At 35.8% G+C, this 23,511-nt stretch overlaps 1 protein-coding gene across 17 annotated transcripts in view; it reads right to left on the minus strand.

Moving 5' to 3' along the window:
- Nucleotides 1–23,511, minus strand: part of DMD (dystrophin) — a 2,358,181-nt gene that overhangs the window by 1,412,530 nt on the left and 922,140 nt on the right. For all 17 annotated transcript variants that reach the window (XM_057310259.1, XM_057309646.1, XM_048213297.2 and 14 more), the window contains one exon: nt 17,171–17,321. In XM_057310259.1, the coding sequence (XP_057166242.1) occupies nt 17,171–17,321 (151 nt within the window). The remainder of the gene's footprint in view (nt 1–17,170; nt 17,322–23,511) is intronic.

Below are 23,511 nucleotides of genomic sequence, written 5' to 3' on the forward strand. Positions count from 1 at the left end.
CAAGTGGCGGGGTAAGGGCAAATGCACAGATGAGGTTGGGTAAAGATTATAATCTAATAGGAGGGATTTGCTTTTTAAAAACTGTAATTATAACTACACTGACATCACATATAACCATAAAACAGTAGTCCAATCTTCTAAAAATCATAGTATATGACTTTTTTGTAAAGATAAACAGGGTAAACAGAGTGATAAACAGAGAAGGAGTAACAAAGAAGGATGCTCTAGAACTGAGACATCTTGCCTGGGAGCTCCAGTTCCCAAAGACCTTATCACACTACCCTCACTGTGATTAGAAAATCCCTACATGGGTACACAAAATGTCTCATCAGCTAGTTTGCTCCCTGGAATGCTTTATTATATAAGAATGGAGAAGCACATTTGGGACAAGGTCTGTTAATTTCTGGAAAATCTGCAGTCCTTGCCTGTGAAACAATGATGTCTGGTACCTATCAGACCAGCCTTTAGTTATGCAAACCCTGTGGCAGATGTAAGGTAACTTATTTGGGATTGGCCACAGCACAAACTCAAAGACATGAGCATTCTTATCCTAGGACTTTTATTTTTTGAGTCTCAATATTTTAGAGCACTATAAAATCACTTACTTTTAGTTCCTCTCTCTAGATTTTCATGCCATATTTTCAAGTGAAGCAATTTAGAATAAAATGACCATGCATTAATTTTGTGTATGCAGTCTATACTGCCTACCATGCCTTTGACATTCCAGAGCTTACACCGGGTAATAAAACTCTTTCTGACATGAGGCCGAAAATGGAAACATTAACATTCAGAATTGTCCTTGAAAGTCATGTTGAGTCTGTTTTTTCTGAGTTACATAAGGCAGGACTGGGAGCATTTCAAATGTGTCAGCCAGGAATTGTAAAAATAATTAAAATAATATTTTGGTGATCAATAATATTTTGGTGGACATAAGTTCATTTCCTTAATTTGGCCAAATTCTTTCTCCTTACCATTCAAGTATGAGAGTATATACAAATACATGTATTAAAAACAACTAGGAAATAGGGGCGCCTGGGTAGCGCAGTTGTTAAGCGTCTGCCTTCGGCTCAGGGCGTGATCCCAGCGTTCTGGGATCGAGCCCCACATCAGGCTCTTCTGCTGGAAGCCTGCTTCTTCCTCTCCCACTCCCCCTGCTTGTGTTCCCTCTCTCACTGGCTGTCTCTATGTCAAATAAATAAATAAAAAATCTTTAAAAAAAATAAATAAAAAAATAAAAACAACTAGGAAATAAAGCTATACTGTTCACATTTTTATATTTAAACTATTGTTTTCACTGTTTCAATACATTTTAATAAAGGAACTTGAGAAAATCATCATTTGATTGGTGAAGTTCTAATTTTAAAATTGGGTTCAGTCTTTCTAAAGCTTATGTGATCAAATATACTATGTATTTTCTCCAGCACTTAGATTTCTGATTTTGTTTTGCTTACCTAGTTGCTTTATATTCTATATATTCAGAAATTATATTCTTACCATATTTATCAGGTTTAAATTTTATGCTTTTGCAGGAGTGCTAACACAAAGAACCACTAAAGCTAGTTGTGGATTGATAGCTTCAAAATCAAACATAAGACCTGTCGGGATTTATAGCGAGTAAAGGGAAACAAAGGAACATGGGAAAGGTACTCCACAGTGGCTCAAATTCTTGAAGAGTGCATAGCACCGGAGGAGATTAGCATATACTATTTAAGTTATTTCCAGTATTTCCTTTTCTCTTCTATGACTTTTTCAAATTATACCTCTTATTTTACTCATAATCAGGGATTAAAAGAGAAAGGGTTAAACTTAACTTTTCTGAGCACACTCCATAGCCTCAAGACAGAAGCCACTGCAACATCATAATCATACTTCCTATTTCCCCAGACCTCCCCTCTGAAAATAAATAGAATGCATACCACAGTATTTGCTAATGCCCATCATCAAGACAAAAGACTATAAAATATACAATGTCTAGAGTTCATTTTCTTAAAAAGCTGATTCCTAGAAGTAGCAAAAATGTCACATACACAGAGGTGGGATTAAAATGCTAAATTTTTCTGCCCACCTAGATATCCATGAATAAGGGCCTGGATCATTGATAGAAACTATGCCCCCCTCCTGCTTCCCTCTTTGAGAAAACACAGATTCTTAAGACTACTAATTTTTAAAATACATTATAACTTTTTAAAGCTATTTAAAAATGAATTTTAATTAAATATTTACTTCTTATGGATCTGAATTTCTCATAGCTGGATTTATACAACAGAGACTTACAGTAGATTTGCTAATTAATCCTTAAATTATGAGCCAAATTATTCCAAATATAGATATATCCCCAGAGAAGTATGCTAACATTTTTGCCTATCAGGAAATAATATCTTTTTTTATTTAAGATTTTATTTATTTATTTGACAGAGAGAGAGACAGCCAGAGAGAGAGGGAACACAAGCAGGGGGAGCGGGAGAGGAAGAAGCAGGCTCCCAGCACAGGAGCCCGATGCAGGGCTCGATCCCATAACGCCAGGATCACGCCCTGAGCTGAAGGCAGACGCCCAATGACTGAGCCACCCAGGCGCCCCAGGAAATAATACCTTCAAATTGAAATGCTGTAATATGATTGTTAAAGTATGTTTTTCTTGATTAAAAGCACATAAATTATTTACACACATACAAGTACATGCTAGATATTTTATTATGTATTTTTTGCTGTTATTTTTATTCAAGTAATGCATTTGTTACACTTACCAGATGAAAAAAAAATTTCAGGCTCCTAATTACATTTCTATACCATTATTAGATAGATACAAATGTCAGCAACGTTTGTTCTCTAATGTCAACTAACAATCTTTTTTTTCTCCTTATGACAAGAGAAAAGGCCAACAGTGAAATTTAACATTAAAAATACTTAGATTTCACAAACAGATTTTGTTATACCTCTGTAAATAATTCTATTTCTTATAAATTATTCTGTAGTTAAAGGTCCTGACCAAATTTGTTATTCCCTTAGTACATATTCACAATTTTATGATTTAAATATGACTTTTCTTCTACTCCCTTTAAATGTCATCAGTAGTAGTGAATACTTCTTGCCCTGACCCACGTCAACTTTTTTTTCAAAAACTGGCTCAGGAGGATCACTGAAAAAGAGTCACTTTAGTGTTTACTCCAAACTTAAGTGATTTAACTCTTTATTAGCACGCAGGTGAAATAATGCTTGCAAATAAAGGAATGGAAATACGTAAGGCTAGGGAATTACTAGATTTGATGTGCAGAGATGAAGATTAACAATTAATAGAAACATAAAGAGACCACAACAACAAGGTTGGGTGTCTCATAATCTCCCTAGGAGGTTCTACAATACTTCCCTTGGCCATAGTATATGCTCAGTAACATGGAATAGGAAAGGGCGGTGGCTGCCTACATGCACAGTCTATTTCATTACTCCTTCTACTTCAATGATCAACCAATAGAAAATTGCCACACCAGGTCCTACACGCACACACACATGTACGCAAACACACACATCAAGAAACAACACAGATCATGGGCTATGCATGGATTCTAAGACCATCTGTTGCCACCCACATATTACTTTGAATTAATATAATTAAAAGATGTTTAATAAAAATATTAAATTTAAGTAATCTGCAGCTTTTTGGTTTAGCCTAAGAATATGCACACAAAAAGAAAGGCTGATGAGAACAAAACTTGCATCAAATATAAAATTTGCAAAAAATCTTAAGAAATTAGAAGAGTTTCCAGAAATATGGGATAAGACCAACACCTGGGAAAGTAGTATTTTTTTTTTTTTAAATCTACCTCAGGAATAAAACAAAACAAAAAAATCCCTAGATACTTATGAACAATTAGCTAATGCAATACATCTGGATATGAATTGATTTTATTTTCAAATAAAAACACATCCTGACCAAATCAGAAAATTTTATGATTTCTTAAGAAATGATGAGAAGGTAGGCAATTCATCCTTCTCGTCACCTTTTCTCTTATGGCCATTCTTATCTCCTTCTTTCCATCAGCTCTACACTGGTCTAGGCTCTGTATCTGCTGCTTCCCTGAGTGAAATGATCTGGAAATGGCTTGCCATTTTATTTTCAGTCTAATATTCACTTCGCTTAGCCTGACTAGTCACAGTGCAGTCTAGTTCTTCAGGAGGATCTATTTATAGTATGTAATTCTGTTGTACATTTGCAGAATACTTTTAAAAAGGTACCTCAACAGGCCTTCCTAGAAGACCTTTTAGTTTGCTATACACTTACTAAATGTGATTGTATAGTTATATTAGTCTTTATATCAGAACCCACTGTTTTTTACCTTTTTGTTAGAAATAAATGTTTATGTTTCAGCCAACTCCCAAGCTACCAAAGGGGAGCTCTAAAGACCATTTTAATGACATCTGAAAGATGTTCAAAGACATCTGAAAGATCTTAAAAACCTAAAGCTCCCCAAGTGCAAAATGAGAGCTCAAGAAATATGAAAAATTGTTTTAAAAACAGAGTTGAGTTGGCTTCAGAGGGGAGAGGGGTGGGGGAATGGGATAGGCTGGTGATGGGTAGTAAGGAGGGCACGTATTGCATGGTGCACTGGGTGTTATACGCAACTAATGAATCATGGAACTTTACATCAAAAACCAGGGATGTACTGTATGGTGACTAACATAATAAAAAATATTATTATAAAAAATAAATAAAAACAGAGTTGATAATTAACGTATCCTGCCTTGTTTTGGAGTATAAGTAGAATAGGGTATGATATGGATGACAGACTAATAAAAATCTATGCATGTTTAAAGGTGTGGGATCTGAAGTCAGATTTTCTGGGTTTGATTTCTGGATGCATTGCCAACCAGCTATGCGACCTTGAGAAAGTTTTCAATCACACCAAGTCTCAGCTTACTAATTTTCAAAATTGGGATAATAAGAGTACCTATCTCTTTAGGTGGGTAGGAATCCTGAGTACTATATAATTGCTTAGCACATTGCCTGGCACATGGTATGAACTCACTAAACATTAACAGCTAGTTAGTACTAAAAGCTCACATTTAGGCGAATTCAGAACAAAGACTTCAAACCCTATTGCAAGAAGCCAATAATCACCTCATTCACCCTCATCTAATTCCTGCTGTCTATCATCCTCTAATAGGTATCTTAAGTACAGAAAGGATGTGCTTTTGGAAATCCAGGAATGAAGTTACAGCTAACTTTTAGGATTTGGAAAAATAGAAAATGAATTTTAAATCCAGAAGTAAGACTTTAACTTCCAAATTATTTACGTGAGATTAACAACAGTAGCTTTAAACTAACTGATCTAGTGATTGCATACATTGCTAAAAAATGAGTATGGTCAGAAAAGCTATATTATGGGGCAAGGAGGACAGACCCCAAATCACTAAATAATAGACTTCAATTCTCACACTTTTCCTCCTTCCTCCGTAATCCACGCATGCATGCAGACATCCATACACCCTGTCTATAGCTACACCGTTGAAAACAGCAATTAAAGTGAACACCAAGAAAATCTAATAAATAATTACAAAATGCCTTTAGCCTGACAATAATTAATGAAAAAGAAGAGAATAGGAATACTGGGAGAGAGGGGAGGGGTGGAAGTTTTCAGGCGCAGCACAGAGGAAGTGATATGCATGTCGATGTGATATTCCATTCTACTGATTATCCTGCTCAAACATCACTGCTATTCTCATCATAAGCCTATTTTGTTCTATGTTCCCTTTCTAATTCCTTTTGCTCTAATTTTAAAGAAAGAAATATAGGATTAATGTTGAAAAATAATTTCCTTAATCATTCTAATTCCGAGCACTTCATCTGCAGCTACCACTAATGTGCTCTTTCCCCATTGCTTACTCTAAGTCTGAGGACTTACATGCCGTCTCTCCATATCTTCCATCTAGATATTCCCAAGCCAGGGAAAACAAACGCCACACTTGCCCAATCTCCTTGCTACTCTCTGCATTTGCTCTAGCCTCTAGGATAGCTACTGGAGTCAAACTTCCTTGGAATCTAAGAAAAGAGGAGAAAGAGTCTGGCAGACAGGTCAAGATGAAAAGCCAGAGTCTATTGATTACTATTTAATTTACCTTAGGCAACTCCTTAATCTCACTGAACACAATGGAATATTACTCAGCCATCAGAGAGGATGAATACCCACCATTTGTACTGACATGGATGGAACTGGAGGGGATTATGCTAAGTGAAATAAGTCAGGCAGAGAAAAACAATTATCATATGGTTTCACTCATATGTGGAACATAAGGAATACTGCAGAGGACCACAGGGGAAGGGAGGGAAAAACAAATGGGAAGAAATCAGAGAGAGAGACAAACCATGAGAGACTCTGGACTCTGGAAAACAACCTGAGGGTTACAGAAGGGAGGGGGAGGGGGGACGGGATAACCAGGTGATGGGCATTAAGGAGGGCACATGTGGTGATGAGCACTGTATGTTATACGCAACTAATAAATCGTTGAACACTACATCAAAAACTAATGATGTACTATATGCTAACTGAACATAATAATAAAAAAAAGAAAACAGAGGGAAGGAGAAATCAATCAATCAATCCCTCCAGGACAGGTTTAGTACTGGAATTAAATGAGATAATACATTAGAATCAGCTACCACAATGCTTAGAGTTGGTAGGTGATGAGAAATGCTGATTTTTTCATCTATTTCTGACATTATCACCTTATCATTCAATTCTTAGACTAAGATCCATGGAAATAGTCCCTCTGGGCATCAGTATTTATTCCCCAAACTTTTGATAATAACATCCTCTTTCGGGGCTCCTGGGTGGCTCAGTTGGTTAAGCATCCGACTCTTGGTTTTGTCTCAGATCTTTTTTTTAAGATTTTTATTTTTTTGACAGAGAGAAAGACAGCCAGTGAGAGAGGGAACACAAGCAGGAGGAGTAGGAGAGGAAGAAGCAGGCTCCCAGCGGAGGAGCCTGAGGCAGAGCTCGATCCCAGAACACCGGGATCACGCCCTGAGCCTAAGGCAGATGCTTAACAACTGAGCCACCCAGGCCCCCCTTGGCTCAGGTCTCGATCTCAGATTGGTGAGGTAGAGCCTGAGTTGGACTCCACGCTCAGCAGGGAGTCTGCTTGAGATTCTTCCCCCCTCCCCCTCTGCTCTCTCTCTCAAATAAATAAAATAATAAATAAAGCTTTTTTTAAAAAAATCCAAGTTAGTAGTTTTCTCATTCTCACTAGATGATCTAAATCTTTAATTGTTAATGGAATCTAAAATATTATCCAGTATAAATTATTTCTGCAGTATGTAGTTCCATTGAATAACAGAATACTACCAGTTTTACCACTAGAAATAATTTTGCTTATAACAGAACTATTAAACATAAAATTATAACATACTGTAGTTACCAACTATATATTCCTTAGAAAGAGACACAACCTCATTTTTAATATGAGAATGGATTTATGGTTTTGCATTTTGTTATAAGATACATGAATATATTTTTCAAGAAAATTATTATTTTCTTAAAATTCATATTATCATATCTGTTGTGGCTTTCTTGTGAAAATTTTTCACCTAAAATGCATTCTAAAATGTTTTCTATATGTAAATAATTCATTTACATTTTTAATGTTGCATTACCTATTCAAGGAAACTGAAATTAATTGGTATTGGTCCAGAAAAACAGAGATACTTTATATTAGACTAATTCCTTAAGTGAGAGATAGTCATCCATTTTCCTTTTTTTTTTCTTTACCCTCCCCAGAGCCAGAAACTTCTAATAAAGAAGCATGATAGGAGAAATTAAGAATAAAAAAATAAAGCTGGTGTCTCTAAGATCACGGCTTCATGGATAGTTATATTTCAGTAGATGTACTGAGGTACCTGAAAACAAGGCTGTGATATTCTGAGCAATGTAATGTTACTGAATCAGTGCTCAGTGATATTTAATGAACCAATTAGTAATCTCTTAGCTGGAATAACTTGATTTGTTAAAAGAACATGAGCATGGATTATTATTATTATTTTAATTAAATTAATGGCGTATCTAGTATGTAAAGTTATTCTCGGAATATGCTGCTTATTTATAGCATATTGATGGGAAATTAGATGCCTTCTCAAGATTTTTAAAAATTAAAACTGAGCATCATGCATATATAATTCTGTCGAATATGAAGAGTGATACTGCCCTTTTCTACTTTAACTTGCCACTTTCTTTTATCAAAAGAATGTTATCACACAAATCAGTCTTATTTGGCTTGGAGACATGTCTTATACAATAATAACAGCTAAGGTCATTCGTGTAATTCTAGGTACCAGCTATTATTCTAAGTGATTTTTATCCAATTATATGTCCAATGTTTTTATCATCCCTGTAAGATAGATATCATCACCATTGTCTTGATTTCATACTTGGGGAAACTGAGGCATAAAATGGTTAAGTAACTTCTGCCAAGTCATTCCCCTTGCAAATGATAGAGCTATGTTTTCATCCAAGGCAGTCTGGCTGCAGAGTCTGTAATATACCGTCTCTATGTTAGAGATACGTATACACTTAAATATGCATGAGACAGATACGTCTGTTTTGTATAACTGCACAATACAAGGCACATAAATAGAAACTTAAACTGTTATATGTGTATGTGTGTATACTCAGTTGAGTTCCAGGTTTTAGCACTCTGGTGATACTTGAATTCAACCTATTACATTTTAAAGACTACTACCACAAGGCTATTTTTAAAAAACACACATACACACACATACATAATAGTTAGGTCCTACTATATGTTCTTACTGTTTGAAAGCAGTGTGAGGACTGTGTCATTTTAGCAATAAATGCCTATCAGAACAGTGTTTAATATGGGGTTTGGGGCATTAGTGAGAGGTTCAAGTGACATTTTTCTGCATGGCTTAGTTTCTTTGACTGTTTTTAGCTTCTTTCTCATGAATCCTTCCTATCTGGATATTTCTCTTGGAACATACTTATCATCATGCTGTGTTTTGACTATTCTCTTATGGATCTTTCCTATCTGGATATTCTCTCTTGGAACATTTTTGTCTTTATGCTGTGTATGTGATGTGGTCATGGAATCTCCCACTTGAGAGAATATGTTTTTCTCCCATGGTTCCTATTCTGTGCCCCTTGAAGGTCAAGTAAGATCTATATGGAATTCAAAAAAAAAAAAAGTTTCCCTAGGCCTTCTCTCTCCTTTCTTAATAAGAATCTGGGAAGAGAGGTTAAATTGTAAGGACAGTTTTAAAAAAAGGGCCAACCAGACCTAATTAAGCCTGTGAATGAGGCTAGAGGGCAAAAAGTCCTTATAGTTTATATTAAGTTCACTGTGACTCACAAGGCTACAGCTCTGCACACAAATTTAAGAATAGAGTCTTATGATTACAGATAATATAGTTTGCCCAGCTGGTCCACTCTTCACATATTCCTCATGAACTGATCACCCTGTGGCATGTCCCCAGCTAAAAATCTGATTCCACCAAATGGATTTCCTTTTCCACATAAGCAAGGGTTACAAGCTTGATTCCTATGGACATATCTAGGTATGACTCCTGGTGGCATCTTCTGTGATATTTACAAAGACACTAGGATTACAATCACTGAGGAATTTTAACAGGAAATGAAACAGAGATAGAAGGAAAGAATAAATGTCAGAGGTAGCAAAAGGGCATCAGAGATAATATCTCTCCACGTAAGTTGTATTATAGATGTGTTCCTTCTTCATCTATGAGTTGTTTCCTTGCCCCAACTCATAATGTTTTGGTTTATTTAAGTTGTCAGATTCATGTGTCTATAAGGAAGCAATGATGAGGCTTCCATGTGTGATAAAACTAGTCAGAAGTGTTTAAAGTGCTCAAAAAAAAAAAACCATTCACGGAGCATCAGTTATATACTAAGTAATTGGCTAGGCAGAGGAGAAACACAGAAGAGGTCTATCTGGTTCTCTGGCTGTAGTATAGTATTTTTTCCTGATTATATTGTTTATCTTTATTGCCATAGCCATCAAACATTCATTAATCATTTATTAGGGTCAAAGGAAATAAAATGGAATTCTAAAGCAGTAACTAACAATGTACTTTTAATCTTACTAAAGATGGAAGAGAGCTAACTAGTCACTAAAAGCATGACTTGATTCCATGGCATTCTTAGGCTTTTCAGAATCTTGCTCTTCCCAATAATTGCATTTCTATCTTAGTACTGTCTATTTTTCAAAATCCAACTTTGCTTCCCAGTTGCCCAGTCTCACAATCTATTACTTCAAGCCCTTTGCTCATCTCCTAAATTTAGTCCTGCTGGTTCTGTTGTTGATTTCCGAAATGTGTCCTACACCTGTTAACAATTTACATTGACACTGCCTCCATTCAGGCTCTATATGCTTTCTGCAGTATCTTCCTACCTTGTCTTCTGGCCTCCTATTCATCCGTGCTCTCATTTATCTTACAAGATATATCTTCCTAAAAAATTTAGATAAATTTTCCTAAATCACCTCTCTTCAGTTTAATTTCTCATCAATAATGACTCCCTACTATCCATGGAGCAACTCTAAATGCCTGAGTCTTGAGTTCAAGACCCTCCATGATCAGGTTGTATTCTTCTAGCTCTGAGGATAGCACAACGCATGATCTAGGCAAGTGACATATTCTACATTTTCCCCACCTCATTTTCTTTGCCCAACCAAGTCACTGTTTTTAATATTCTCAAGTCATTTGCCATATACTGCCTGGTACAATGGTCACTTGTTTCCCATTTCTTTATCTGCTGTACTAACATGTGCATTTCCTGAGGAAGATTCCATATATAGTAGGTCTCTGTATTGTTCAGAGCACCCATTGTGCTTTAGTAAGTGTTTGTTCAATGATATGGAACAGAATTCAATGGAATAAAATGAAATGCCAAATCCTTTAGCAGAATTACACCTAAACCCACCCCATTACATGAACATCTAGATCATTTTAAAGGTCACCATAAGAGACTTGGCAACCCAAATGTTTGGGATTAACTAAGCTGTAAGGAAAGGATAGGTGACTGAGCTTCTAAGAGGTCATTTAATTTGTATTAATCAGTACTTAACCTAGAACATTCACTGAAGTCGTAATGTAGCGCACATGTCATATTTATATCTGCAGACTCTAATAACTTGTATGGTAAGGACTTTGTTGATGCTGTTACTAAGCCAATGTAGCTAATAACAAAAGTCTAAATCTCTTAGAACTGGAAACTTGGCTAGTATACTAAGCCTTAACCTTCATCTCAGGCTGACTGTGCTTTGAGACAAAAGGTTCCTCAAATACTTTACTTTTGATTAAAAGACCCTCCCAAATACCCAACTTCCTTCCCATTAATGAATATCCAAGCCCACAAAAGACCTTTATTCCTCAATAATACTGTCACTCCTTCAAGGGAAATCCTTTCATTCCTTATCAACATCACTAAAAAAGTCTGCCTCTTTAGACAAAAATAACCAACCAGAATTATTTCTGACATATTCCTTCGCAAGGGGAAGGAGAAGTTCAATTTATTCATTCCTGAGAGAATAACTTTTGGGTGACTCAGATCTCAAGTAAACCTGTAAATTCTCTCCCCAAAGGAATAGCTGTGAAGAATGATTGGTTTTTCCAAATTTTGCAGCAAACTGAACTTTTCCCAGTTACCCAGAGTTAACACTTTGGCTACATTTAACAGTAACCACCAATATAGGATCGATTGTTCTACCTTGCATAATTGGCAGATTCAGTAAAAGTGACTTATCTGCATGGCATTTCACAGTGGTTGCACCTCTAGCCTGCCTCGTAACAAAAGGCTGTTGAAATGAAGATACCAAAGGGTCCTGCCACTGAACACAGAGAAGCATATCTATAATATTCATGATGTACTTGCAAGATTTGCAAACTTTTTTCTGTCCTCCAACCCAAGGACAGCAAGAGAAAGTGAGAGAAGGAGGGAAAGAAGGAAGGAGAGAGAGGGAGAGAAGGAAGGAGAGAGAGAAGGAAGGAGAGAGAGAAAGAGAGAAAGAGAAAGAACAAGCCAGAGTTCTCTGACCTGAGCAGAATTTAAATGGATTCCCAGCAACAAAATCTGTGTCTCTTCTTTGATTTTGTCATCTGCAATCATCTCTAAGAAAAAGAAGGATGACTAAGGGATTTAATGTCTGTCTATACATAGCTAAAACCCATAAATGTTAACTTAGGTAAGGAGTGTGGGGATGCAACTGGGTGGAGTTGCTTTTTTCAGTACCAAGGTTACTGACGTATTTTGTTGTCAGGAGAAATTTCCTTATTTTCTTTTACCTACAATTCTTGGGAAGAAAAGCAGCAAAGTGAATCAGTGACTACTTAAATCAGGCTTTAGTTACCTAAAGAAAGAACATTTATCTTTTTCTGTTTTATGAAGCATGGCAAGAATAACAACAACAAAATATGTCCTCCTTTTAGTGTGTACTTTTAAGAAAATATGTTTCCCATTTAAATAAATTCAACTATAGAGAACAAAGTGATGGTTATCAGAGGGGAGGTGGGTGGGGGGACGGATGAAATAGGCAACGGGGATTAGGAGGGCACTTGCTGTGATGAGCACTGGGTGTTGTATGGAAGTGTTGAATCACTATATTGTACACCTGAAACTAATATTACACTGTTAACTACACTGGAATTTAAATAAAAATTTAAATAAATAAACTCAACTTCTTTATAAATTGTTTGATTTTGTTAAATCATTTTCTTTTCCCATCATGTCAAGTAACAAAAGAGTATTATCAATTGTCAGGCTTTCTCTTAGCTATGTTTTTCCCTTATCTTAATTTTATAAAAAAAATAATATAGCCTGAAGTGGGCTTAAACAGTTAAAGGTAGAAGTTGGCCTCACTCTCTGGGCCAGCAAACCTATTTCTTCTGTTTTTCCTTATGCACTTATATGAGTAAGTCCTGGATGTAAAAGATTAGATAATCAACTTGCATGTAATTCTGTTGCTTTTTGTTTCAAATTATTCTCTTCAAAGCAATTTCATACTCATCAGAAATGGCACATTTTCAAGTAATGGACAATCTGTTCAAATTTGATGACAATATTAGTCAAATATTTTCCATTCCATTCACTCTGTATCTTCCAGAGTAAAGTGCATTTCGGGTAACTGTCAGAATACGAAGTTTCTACATGGCCTGTCTATGCTGAATGAAGGATCTGTTCAGGGTTTCAAGCTGACACGTTTCCTTGTAGTTGCCCTAAGTCATTCACACTCATGGCTAGCCTCACATTATTCTGCCACTTCCCTTCTGGAGTCCTGGCTTCCTGCTCATACTCCAGGCATCTAGTGCCAACATCATTCCCTCTGATATTCAGTGTTACCAGCCTTAGTCTTGCCCCTTCCCAAAAAGCCTCACATTCTAAAACTAACGGAAACATTAAAAATCGACGTTATTTCCAGTGGGAAGATGTGGAGAACATGAGAATTCTGAAAATTTAGTTAGTAGCAAAGCTGAAGAGTATTCTGGGCAAGAAGGTTGTCTTGGGTTGAGTTCCTGTCCAAACAGACCTTGAGTCAAGGATTTGGGTACAAAGAGTTTATTTGGGAAGTGATCTCAGGAGGCATTATGAGAGTGGGAATGTGAGACAGTTTACCTCATGGACACCTTGGGGCTCAGTGTTGCTGGGAAACCTTTGAGAGACTATGGGAATTAAGAAACACCTTTGAATTGTCTCACCATGGGGCAAGGATTCAGGGGGATTTATCCAGCATCTCCCATTCCTCCTTGGCTAATTCACTGCAGCTGTGGCAGCACTAACTGCTTTCTTCCCATCCTCTAACTGGCTGAGACTCTCTTGTGGCAGCAAATGTCCTCAGATCCAGAGAAGCCATTAGTGTATACAGAAACTGTCTGCATGCAACTTCCAGGGCAGGCCAAGGGGAAGAGGGCGGCACAGTGTCTAGGATAGGAGCGTGTAATCCACACATGAAATGTGGTCCAGTTTGAGGTCTAACACTGGATCCAACTTCTTTATCGGATGTTCAGTTAAAATCTATGTGAACAAAGTAGCATCTGTGCATCACAATTTTCACATGAAAATTAGAATACAGTTGACATTTTATTTTTCCCCCAATAGTGTCGTGGATGGAGATGACCATAGCTATAGCTCTCCCTAAACTGCTTGATTGTAAACTGCTATGGTCAAAGGACAGCTGTGGGTGCAGCAAAAGCAAGGACCAGCCTCATTTGTCATTGAAGCAAAAGCTCATTAAATAAGAAAATAACTCTGGGACTTAGAAAGAACAGTATCTTGCATCTGCACAGAGTAACTATGAAACTAGCTCTGACAAAATGTTATAAAAAGAGACTAAAGTTGAGTGAGATGCAGATTTAGGAGAAATGAGTTGAGGGAGCAGATATTCCCTCTCAAAGCCACAAATCCAAGAACCACAGAATCCTAAGTAGAGTTGTCAGATCAAATCCAGGATGCCAACCAAGATCTGAATTTCAGATAAATGATGAGTAGTTTGGGACATACTTGCATTAAAAACAATATTTGTTGCTTATCTGAAATTTAAATTTAACTAAGCTTCTTGTATTTTTATTTCCTAAATCTGGCAAGCCTAACCTGGATCAATTATGAAGGTTACTGTGTGTGTGTGTGTGTGTGTGTGTGTGTGTGTGTGTGTTTCTCTATGGACTGAGCAAGCTCTTGTTCCTACAATAAAACCCAGAGCCAATTTTACAATGGTTATTAGAATGGAGCACCTTCAGAACTCCAGATCAGAAAAACTCACTATTTGCAGGCAACACAACTTTATCCATGGAAGATCCTGAAGACGCCACCAAAAACTATGAGAATTAATAAATTCAGTAAAGTTGCAAGGTACAAAAACAATATATAGGAATCATTTATACACATTTACAACAAACTATCAGAAAGAGAAATTAAAAAACAACCCAATTTACAATTGCTTCAGAAAGAATCAAGTACCTAGAATAAATTTAACCTAGAAGGTAAAAGATCTGTACACTAAAAACTACTAAGATACTAATGAAAGAAACTGAAGAAGACACAAATAAATCGAAAGATATTTCATGCTCATAGATTGGAAGAACTAATATTAAAACATCTATATTGCCCAAAGCAATCTACAGATTCAATGCAATCCCTATTTAAATTCCAGTGGCATTTTTCACAGAACTAGAACAAACAATCCTAAAATTTATATAGAGCCATGAAAGACCTCAAATAGCCAAAGCAATGATAACAAGAACAAAGCTGGAGGCATGACTCTCCCTGGTTTCAAACTATATTACAAAGCTATAGTGATCAAAACAGTATGGGTTTGGCATAAAAAAGCAGAGACAACATTAATGGAATATAACAAAAATCCCAGAAATAAACCCATGCATATGTATTGAATTAATTTATAACAAAGGAGGCAAGAATATACAATGAGGAAAAGACACTCTCTTCAATAAATGGTGTTGATAAAATGTCAAAACCTCATCTAAAAGAATAAAATTGGAGTACTATCTTATACCATACACAAAAATTAACTCAAAACGGATTAAGACTTGATGTACGACCTGAAACCATAAAACTCCTACAAGAATATATAAGTGGTAAGCTCCGTGACAGCAGACTTGGTGATGTTTTTTTCCCTTTATTTTGACTCTAAAAGCAAAGGTAATAAAGCTAAAATAAATAAGTGGGATGACATCAAAGTAAAAAGTTTCTGCACAGCAAAGGAAACCATCAACAAAGTGAAAAGACAACTTAAAGAATGGGAGAAAATATTTGTAAATCATATATTCAATAAGGGGTTAATATTCAAAATATATAAAGAACTTATACAATCCAACAACAAAAACACAATCAGATTTTAAAATAGGCAGAGGATCTGAACAGACATTTTTCCAAAGCAGACATGCAGATGGCCAACAGGCACACGAAAGATGCTCAGCATCACGCAGCATCAGGGAAATGCAAATCAGAACCATAACAAGCTATCACTTCACATTTGTTAGAATGCCCATTATCAAAAAGATACGGAATAAGAAGTGTTGGCGAGGATGTAGAGAAAAAGAGAACCCTTGTGCACTGTTGCTAGGAAAGTAAACTTGTCAACCACTATGGAAAACAGTAAGAAGGTTTCTCAAAAAAATTAAAAATAGAACTACTATATGATCCAGGAATTCCATTTCTGTGTATTTACTCAAAGAAACAAATGAACAAAACAAAGCTTATAGATGCAGAGAACTGAATGGCGCATACCAGAGGGGAGGGGCATTAGGGGGTGGGCCAAGTGGCTGAAGGGAGTCACAAAGTACAAACTTCCAGTTAGAAAACAGTAAGTCATCTGGATGTAACATACAGCACAGTGCTACAGTCAACAATATTGTAGCGCATATTTGAAAGTTGCCAGGAGAGTCAATCTTAAAAGTTCTCATCACAAGATTTAAAAAAAAAAAAGTCTAACTCTGTATAGTAACGAATGGTAACTAGGCTTATTTTGCTGATCATTTTTCAGTGTACACAAATTGCAAATCATTATGTTATATGCTTAAAACTTATACAATGTTATATGTCAATTAACATTTAAAACATGGATGCTGAAGAAAAGAAAAGAAATATTCCTGTAGAAATCCTAATCACAAAAACAACACATGCTTTCTGGCAACAAAAGAGCATAAACTGTAAATGTACAAATAAACTGAAAAAAGATGGAAATACTACAAATGATAGATTCTGTATTTTATAGAAAAGCAATGTTACAGGTGTTCATTTTAATCACGCTTGGCGTGTTCTAAGACTATGAACTGAAGGTAAAAACATGTAAAAAAAGAAAAAAACCTTGTCTTATTAAATTTGCATTGCAAGTAATCCCTACAGAGTCCCTCTTCCAAGAAACCAAAACTTTAATAAATCACATATCTAGCATTGTTCTCCTCTAGGAATACGTTAGATTTTTTTTTCAAATATGAAAAGCCAAGGTATGCCATATTTGAAAAAACAAACATTTAAAAAAATACTAGGTAAGAAAGACTTTCAAATTCTTCTTAACTGAAGCTTTAATTCTTTCCTATCTGTAAACCATGATATATGTATGTATGTATGTATGTAATACACATATGTACATGGAGGTTGTTCTCCAGTAGAAAGCAAATAGCATAAAATATACTAACCTTATGTTGTTGTACTTGGCGTTTTAGGTCTTCAATATCAGGTCCAAGGGGCTCTTTCTCCATTTTCCTTGTTCTCTCTTCTGTTTTGGTTAGCCAATCATTTAACTCTTTCAGTTGCTGATTTTGGAGATCCATTAGAACTTTATGTAAACTGAAAATTTGAAATATGTCTATTATTACCTCTATCAAAACAACTTTACTTACTATTATTAAACCTGAAAGATAAAACCGTTGACATTTATATAATTTATGGGGTGTCCACATCATTTGGCATCTATTAAACATTAAGAAATAAGGGAAGCAGAGCCTATGATCAATCACCTCTGAAGTTATTCTTTCTCCGACTTATTATAGGTTCACATGTCCCAATTTTTAGCAAGTTTCACATAGCTAACTAAATGTGAACATGCTAAGTGTAACTCATCTCTGATAACTGAACCAATAGCATATCCAGGCAATCGTTCATTTCTATCTCCATTACTTTAATATGTGTGGTGAATAAAGATGGCCACAAATTCTTTGCCACTCTTCCCAAGAGTCTATTCCCCATCCTCATGAATATGGACCAGCTTTCCGATTTGTCTTGACCAGAATATGGCAGAAATGACACTCTAAGAGTCCCAAGTATAAATGCTGTAAGAGAACAAGGAAGCATTTATATTCTCTCTCAGAACCTAGCTGCCACACTGTAAGAAGACCAGGCTATACTATGGAACAATGAGAGACCATGTTGAGAGTGACTCTAGAGGATAAAATGCTATCTCAAAAGTTGAGCTTCCTGCTGAATGCAGCTCAAAGAGTGACCTCAGTCATATTACAATTGTAGAACAACAACCTAGATGAGCCCTCCCCGTATTTCTGATCTACAGAATCAAGATGTAATTATAAATTATTGTGTTAAGCCATGAAATTCTGGAGTCATTCATTATACAGAAACAGATAAGTGAAAGAGATGTATCGTTTACAAAGATGTAAACAACAGTGGGCTGGGTAATGAATTTAAAGCCTGGCTATATGCCCTAAAACCAACTTCTTAAACCTTCTCAATTAGATTTCCAGCATCAGGGACATGGGACAATATCTTGCCTATCAATCACACAACTTCATTTTCAAGATGACAATTAAACTTAAGGTTATTTCATCCATTCAACAAAAATTTGAGTCTCAAATGAGAAGTGTTAATACCTATTTTGAGGTAAATATTCTTTAGGAAGATATGTTGGAAGCATTTTTGGAAATCATAGTGTAATGAACACTGATAAGGAATACATAATTTTAATTAGGAATTTACTATTCTGATTTATAAAATTTTCACCAGCAATTTCCATTAGTCAGCACATTTAAATACACAGAATACACACATAATTGAGTGTTTAATATAATCTGGACTACACCATTTACTGGCCTTTTACCTTTCACAGACACACGTTCCCTGAGGCACCCTGCATTCAAACACCTATGGGAATGAGGTTTAATTTATCAAACAAAAAAAGCAGACATCTTTTTATGGGAAGGAACACTGATGAAGAAGCATCCATTTAAGTGAAAGCAAAAACTCGAAGTTGCTCGTTTAAGCCTCTCAGACAAAGAATACCATCCTCTCATTGCAAGGTGCATAAATCATTCACTGTATTGGTTCAATCTACCCCTTGAGAACTGACCTGATGATAGTATTTCAGGAGAATTCGCTACAGTATCATTCTTTTTTTGTTTGTTTTTCCTGTCCAGTTTGTCACTACATTAAGCTATAAATCTCACCTTTCAAAAACTTTAGAAAAGAATCCCACATTGTTATTTATACTTAGAAGAAATGTTTCAACTATAACACACATGTGTTAGAGTCTATAAGGAATTTCATTTTAAGATATTATTTACTTGCTTTTTTTACTTTTAGACAGACATTTCATTCAACAAATATTCACTGACTTTCATGCCTCTGCTGGAAACTCCTATTGATTAGGATGTCCATGTGGGGAACCTCTGTGAAGAGCTTAATTTTGTGTGACTTTCCTTTGGACTTTGAGAACAATTATTTTTAATATAATGTTCAAAAATGTTTTTGCTTTTCCAGTGTTGTTACTTTAGATACTCTAATCACTCAGTCATTTCTGGTCAGTACTTACGGCTTTCTGTGTAGGTGTTATACCAAAGGAGTTAACAGGTAGTAAAAGGTGCTGTGTTTCCTTCGCTCACTAAGGCCTGCAAAGAGACCGCATCGATATACTCAGGTGAATTACAGGCCAGAGCTACTCAGAGTGAGCAGCAGGGGCATGACCAGTGGCTCACGGCAATACCTGAGCAGCAGAAGAAGCAACCATGAGGAGGCACTGCTATCGGAAGGTCTGTTTAGAAGCCTGTACAATACAAACGCCCCTTTTCTAAGGGTGGCAGAAAAAGGGGAAACTTTAGAAAGCTGGGGGTGAAAACTAACCCTTGGGTTAAAATATCATTTAAAATTCATTTGTAACTATTTTGCCTAACATGCATTCAATACTTTTTGTGTGTTAATCTTGTTAGGAAGCATAAAATGCACTATTTCAGTGGATCCTAAATGATGATATGTGATCCACTTGTGGTTCGTGGAATGATTTTCATGGCACAGGGAAAAATTTATGAAATTATTTTAATATGTTTGGCATACATCTATATGGCCAAGCAATATGTATACGTGTATGTCTGAATACATACATACATATATATAGTGAGTCTATATATGATCTTCATGCATATATAAAATCATACAGCGTAGGATGAGGCTAAGTAAAGATAATTATTTTCAGGAAAAGTATTAAATATGTAATGATAAAAATGCAGATATGGAAAGAATTGTGAAGATGGAACTTGTGTTTGAAAAACAGAATAATTACATTTGGTCTTCATTATCACCTACTAAGGTAGATAATACCACTGTTATTTTATTTCTGAGGACAATGGATTTGGGGAAGGTTAAAGAATTTGCCCAAGGTGTCCCAGTGACAAGTTAAGACAGTATCTAAATGCTAAACTGTCGGTCACCCAAATCCATGCTCTTTACTTTGATTTATCTTCCTTCCTTATGGATCAGATGCTGTGCTAGGTTGAGTCATATGAAGTTGCTGATATATGAGTTTTCAGTCCATGAAAACGACAATTTCATATTGTTCAATTTAAAATATTATTGAGGGGCACCTGCATGGCTCAGTTGGTTAAGCATCTCCCTCCAGCTCAGGTCATGATCCCAGGGTCCTGGGATTGAGCCCCGCATCAGGCTCCCTGCTGAGCAGAAGTCTGCTTCTCCCTCTCACTCTCCCTCTGTGCTCTCTCTCTCAAATTAATAAATAAAATCTTTAAAATAAAATAATTTTTCATAAGAAAGTAAAAAATTCTACATTTCCAACCAGCTTTCTAAAGATGCAAATAAATTAGGGAAAATTGTCAAGTTCATAAAATAAAAATCTATCACCCATAGGCAAAAAAAAAAAAAGAGTTTGCATTTTTCTTCATTTCATTTTATGGTTTTCAAGTGGTCATTTAGAAAGGGCTGTAAAAGCAAAAGGAAAATGAATCATAAATACATGACTGCCAACAGAAGGAAGAGGACAGTGGAACTAGAATAAACTAGTGCTAGACAAGAGACAGTTCTGACAAAATCCAGAGGCAGAAGCATGTCAGGATATGACACTGGGAACTTCTGCGGCCAACTTCCAATTGTAAAATTGGCTGAAGACATACAGAGGCTAGCAAAACCAATAAATTGAAAGGACCTAGAGGGTATAAATGCTAAGTGAAATAAGCCAGTCACAGAAAGACAAATATCACATGATTTCACTCATATGTTGACTTAAGACACAAAACAAACGAACAAAGGAAAAAAAGGAGACAAACAAAAAATAGACTCTTAAATACAGAAATCAAATCTGGTGGCTGCCAGAGGGGTGGTGGGTGAGGGGATTGGTGAAATAGATGAAGGCGAGTAAGAGTACACTTTAGCCTGATGAGCACTGAAAAATGTAGAGAATTGTTGAATCATTTTATTTTATACCTGAAACTCATATAACACTGTATGTTCATTACATTCCAATAAAAAATGAAAGAACCTGGGATTTTGATGGCACAAGAGAGTCGTATACTTAACCTCTAGCTATCCCACCCGTGGATTTACTGTAATATAAGATAATGACATCCTTACAGTTTTAACCAGTGCTTCCCAAACTTTAATGTGCATACAAATCACGTGGGGAATATGTCCTACATTCTAAGTCTGGGGAGGAGCCTGAGGTTCTTCATTTCTAACAAATGCCCAGGACATGCCAATGCTGCTGGTCCATGGACCACACTTTAAGAAGCGATGGTATAAGCCACTTGCATTTGGGTTGTTAGCTGAAGTATTCTTAGGGAATACCACTTTCCAAATAATTTTACTGATGATTTCCCTCTCACCCCATACCCTGCTGTGGAAACATGTCTTTATGAACATGAAGGAAATCATTGCAAACATAGAGTCTGCTTTACAGAGATTCTGTTGGACTGTAGCAAGGCATTTATCCTCTAACCAACACTGCCCAACAGATCTTTACAATGATGTAAATGTTGTATGTCTGCGTTATCCAATACGATAGCTACTATGTGTGGCTACTGTGCACTCGAAATATGGGTAGTGTAAATGAGAAACTGAATTTTTACCCATATGTAATTATAATAACTTAAATTTACAACTAAATAACTACATGCAGCTAGTGGCTGCCATATTGGACAGCACCGGTCTAAACCAACAGACAACTAGTTTGACAATAGCAAGGATTCCTTACTTGGCAGTCTTTATCCATAATATTTTATTATGTCACACAATATTTATAAGGAAGGATATCCTGAGTTAAAGAATTTAGCAATAAATAGGAATAGCATTTGCTGAAATTTTGGTTTTCTACACAAATTTATAAATGTCAAAATGGTACGTTTTCATTAATTTCACCCTATATTTGTTAGTCTAAATAGTGTTTCTTGGGCTTTATGGAAATATATTACAAAATGTATAAAAATACTAGCAAAAGCATAATCATATGCTAGATGTTATACTAATAAATATGTAAAAGTATAGACTCAAAAATCCTAGGGACTTATAATGAAAAATTACTAAGATCAGTTTTCAGGCCCCATTTCCTAGACTTCGTAATTACTTGCTTATATGCAATTCTCAAATAAGAAATACAACTAAAGAGGTAAAATATTAATGTGAATTTATAGATTACAAAAGAATCCCCAGTGACGTTCCATTAGCATGTTATACATGCAAAATACAATCACATGATTTAAGTTGTCAACAAACCCTGTATAGTTTATTTAAGGGAGAGCTACCGGTATGAATTAGCAAAACTGAATTTTTAATGCACTCTTTATTTTCAAATGCATGCCATTCAGTAACTAAAATCACACTGATAAAAACCAAAATTAATTTATTTACTTATTCATACTGTTGGCCTGAAAATCTCAGCAAAATGGTTGTAGCAGCTAGATTACATAGCTTTGATTTTAGCTCAAGAATTGTTTATGTACAACTAGATGTTCTGGGAGTGCTGGTAAATACTTAAATATGTAGTTATTTTAACCCCCTTGTATGGGTTTTTGGTTTTTTTACTCTATTATGAAAGTGATCAATGAAGGTGACGTTTACACATTCAGGTTTTTATGAAAACTATCACAGGAAAGTGAATTAGTGGAATTTATATCCAGCCAGGTGATTCCAATGAACACCCAGGGGTGAAAATGATTGGGTCAATTTTCAGGACTCTGGCGTAATTTTTACTTCAGCCCTTGGGTGTTCATAAGTGGCAAATGTTTGGGCAGCTGAGCCCAGGCAGCATGACTCTATAAGGATTAACATGAACCAGAGGCAAGGAGATGACATGGAGACAGGTTTAGGATACATGAAATGTCTTCACTGAATTATTTATAAATGATAATACTATATAAGTAGTAAATTGTCTACTAAAATAGTAGTTTTAACCTTGCACAATTTGGTACATTTAAATATAATTTTATGTATGAATAACAAATTATATTTATCATGTACCAGACAATAGAGGTATTACTATAATTAATCCTAACAATGCAGGAAATGATCTTAGCCCTAATTTGCAGATGGGGAAACAAAGGTATACATGGGTCAAGGGGCAAGCAAGGGAAGGTGTGAAAGCAGGAATCAGTTAGTTTGGCCCTGGGGCCTACTTCACCATCATGCTATACTGACTGTATGAATGTGATTTTTTTAGAGATGATTTTTGTATCCACTCCTCATTTCTTTTTATATCAGTGATTATCGGGACATAAAAATAGAAGGAAAAAAAAGGTCATTTAGTGGGATC

The sequence above is a fragment of the Ursus arctos genome, chromosome X (assembly GCF_023065955.2).
Source record: "Ursus arctos isolate Adak ecotype North America chromosome X, UrsArc2.0, whole genome shotgun sequence".
Taxonomy (NCBI): Eukaryota; Metazoa; Chordata; class Mammalia; order Carnivora; family Ursidae; genus Ursus; species Ursus arctos.